The following is a 3485-nucleotide window of genomic DNA, read 5'->3' as shown; positions in this document are numbered from 1 at the left end:
GATTCTTCATCACCTTCCCATGTAGGGTCATATGGGTCGGTTTCTTCCCACTCGTTGTTCATGTTGCGCGGCGTGAGCCGGCTGTGCACAGGGCCTCGTTGAAGGTTCGACGGATACTCATAGTGACTATCCGTCTCCCCTCTTGTATCGCGCGTGTCTTGTACGCTTAAACGCCTTGTAGGGGGAGGCCTGTTGGTTCTGCCTTGTATATTGGCCGGTGGTGGCATTTGGCGCATCCCCTGACTCGGAGGGGTGACCAAGGACGGTTCTGCCGTCAAAACTGCCTGCTGCGCGATGAGCGATTGGTATGCTGCATTGATAGTTGCGATGTTTTTGGCATACCACGAGGCTGGGGTTTCGCCCTCTGGTAAGCCAAGTAATGCAGATACATTTTGAGGCGGCGCTGGGTTGGACGGTCCTTCGCCGTTGTTACCTGGGGTAACCATTTGTGTGATACGGGTAACGCTCCCGCGCTGACCCCCCGTGTTGGTGATCTCAACTTCACCTATTTCTTCGACTTGGGCTTGGAGGTTTTGGACTCCTTCACCCAAGGCCGTGTTAGAGTTGGCTCCGAAGCCGAACTCTGGAAAGATTCCTTGACCAGTCATAGTCGAAGGATGAAAAGATGTCAAAGGCTCAAATAAAGAAGATGAGGGTGGTTATAGAAAAATTCGGTGGGCGCCAATGAAGAAACAGTGATCTAATTAAGGTATTAATTAGAGGGGTTTATGTTCCTATCATAGTGGTTAATCTTCTTTGAGGTATTTGAGCTCCGACTGGTTAATCAACCTGCAAAACAGAACACCGTTACTCGTTAAGAGGGGAATGTGGGGGTTTCCCTCTTAACCGGGCTCCGGCGTGAGAATAAGCGACTGCTTTGAGAGTAATTAAGTAGTTAAGAGTGAGAGCCGAGAGAATAGAATGAATAACCTGAGGAATGAAGGTCTCTATTTATAGCCGGAGAGGTGTAAGAGGTTGTGGGCTGATGGGCCTTGGGCCAGAAACGGACAACAACGAATATGCTCTTTGCCTTGCTGGCCTCGACTGCTTAGTGGCTTCTAGATGCTCGTCGGTGCTGGCGCACCTTGATTGGAGCCACGTGTCATTGTTGTCGGCCTTATTGTCCCTTCTGTCATCAGCAGACAAGTGGAGATCGTGGGACAGTTGTCCCCGTCTCTTGATTGGTGCCATGTAGGCGTCCTTGTGTACTTATCGTCAGAAGATCGTGGCGCACGATTGAACAGAGCCTGCTAGACGCTCATTGGTTCTTTTTACTGCCACTTGTACCCTGTGTACCTCTGTAGGTAACAGCGCGTCTTCCTATGGTGAGGATTTTGTTTGATGGCAACTAACCCGCGCGGGGCTAGTGTGCTCCCTTATGCCGTTGTTTTTATGCTAAGTGTTGCTATCTGTGTTTATTATGTGCTCTTCCTCGCGCGGGGATAAGTCACAATGTGATGTGAGCCGCGCGAGGCTGTTATTATCAAGTTGTTATGCTAAGGAGTATGGTCTCACGTGCAACCTGTTATGAGGTTTGCGCGACTTTTTGGGACCATACCCCTTCAGGTACAAAAGACGAATTGCTGAATAATGATAAAACTAGTAACGTTAGTACAAAGAACTCGTTTGAGGCGCTTTTATAGAATGATGGAAATGTGGAGGACTTAAACCCTGATGACGGGTTAGAAACAAGACCGAGTATGAATAATGCTAGCGGGAGCCAAGTGCACATTGATGATGAGGTAGTGGATTTGATTCCTACTGAAATGTCTAAGTTTATGAGGAATGATAACAGGAAAGATAAATCTGAGGGGGTAAGCACTCCCAGTCAAGACAGTTTGAATGGATAGCATTGCTGTGTGGAATGTTAGGGGTTTGAACCAACCCCTGAAACAAAATGAGGTTCGAATCCTTATGTCGGAAAATAAGTTGGCCGTTTGTGCCATTCTTGAATCTCATGTTGATATCATGAAGCTTGATAAAGTCTGTAAAGGGGTCTTTAGGAATTGGAGTTGGACGTCTAATGGTAGCTTGTGTGATCGTGGCACTAGAATAATTTTGGGTTGGAATGCGGATGATGTTGATGTCATGGTTCTGTCTCAAACGGACCAGGTTATTCATGTTCAACTACGGTACAAGGTTTGTATGAAAGTTCTCTTTTGTTCATTTGTGTATGCGAAGAATAATTATCAGGATAGACGAGGGCTTTGGGATAATCTGTGCAAGCATAAGGGCTTATGTCATGATAAGCCATGGGTAGTCATGGGAGACTTTAACTCATCGCTTCATCACGAAGACTCTATATGCGGTTCGTCCACTCAAACTATTAGTATGCGAGAGTTCTATGATTGTGTTCAGGCTACGGAGTTGGTTGATATTATGGGTCATGGATTGCATTTTACGTGGAACCAGAAGCCTAAGGAAGGAATTGGGTTGATGAAAAAGATTGACCGGGTGATGGGTAATATGAAGTTCCTAGAGACATGTCCGGATGCTTTTGCTATTTATCATACTTTCCGTGTTTCGGATCATACTCCGTGTATCCTAAAGATGGGAAAGTCTACAAAGGCTAAGCCAAAACCTTTTAAATTTGCAAACTTTATCACGTCTAAACCAGAATTCAGGTCCTCGGTTGAGCAGGAATGGGGAAAACGATTAGGGGGGTGGCTATGTATTCGGTCACTAACAAACTCAAGAATCTGAAGCCGTTGTTGCGGAAAATTTTGTTTCGACAAGGTAATATGCATGACAAAGTGGCTGAGTTGAGAAGTAAATTGGATGAAGTCCAAAAAATGATTGATGTGAATCCTCTTAATAGAGAGCTGAGAAATATGGAAGCTGAATACTTAAAAGAATTCAAATCAGCGGCGTATGATGAGGAATGTTTTCTTAAACAAAAGGCCAAAGTGGAATGGTTATGTGCCGGGGATTCGAACACTGCTTTCTTCCATAATAGTGTGAAATGTCGGAATGCTAGATCAAAAATTCATTCTATTAAGGATGTGGCTGGTAACCGTTTTGAGGGTGAAGATGTGCCGATTGCCCTAGTTGACCATTATGTGAATTTTCTGGGAAAGGAGGATCAAGTTAGTCATTTCGATCAGGAGGATTTGTTTGTTAATGTGCTTAGTCCTGCGGTTGCGGAGAATATGGTTCGTCAGGTGACTCGTGATGAAGTCAAGAAGGCTATGTTTAGTATTGGCGAAAATAAAGCTCCGGGGCCTGATGGTTATACGTCTGCCTTTTTTAAACACTCGTGGGATATTGTGGGCGAGGAAATCTCTGTGCCTATTTTAGAGTTTTTTGATAATGGTAAGATCCTTAAACAACTCAATCATACTATTTTGGCTCTGATTCCAAAAGTGGAGACTCCGGATTCGGTTCTTGATTATCGTCCTATTTCTTGCTGTAATGTCTTATACAAGTGTATCAGCAAGATAATTACAGATAGATTGAAGGGGAGTTTGGAGGATTTGGTTAGTATT

At 44.8% G+C, this 3485-nt stretch overlaps 1 protein-coding gene across 1 annotated transcript; it reads left to right on the top strand.

Annotated features, from left to right (window-relative positions):
• Nucleotides 1–1842: 1842 nt before the first annotated feature.
• Nucleotides 1843–2703, top strand: LOC110875999. Its single transcript, XM_022124183.1, has one exon. The coding sequence runs from the start codon at nucleotides 1843–1845 to the stop codon at nucleotides 2701–2703; it is 861 nt and encodes a 286-aa protein (XP_021979875.1).
• Nucleotides 2704–3485: the final 782 nt, after the last annotated feature.

Source organism: Helianthus annuus, chromosome 9, assembly GCF_002127325.2.
Source record: "Helianthus annuus cultivar XRQ/B chromosome 9, HanXRQr2.0-SUNRISE, whole genome shotgun sequence".
NCBI lineage: Eukaryota > Viridiplantae > Streptophyta > Magnoliopsida > Asterales > Asteraceae > Helianthus > Helianthus annuus.
This window is presented reverse-complemented; position numbering and strand designations above follow the sequence as displayed.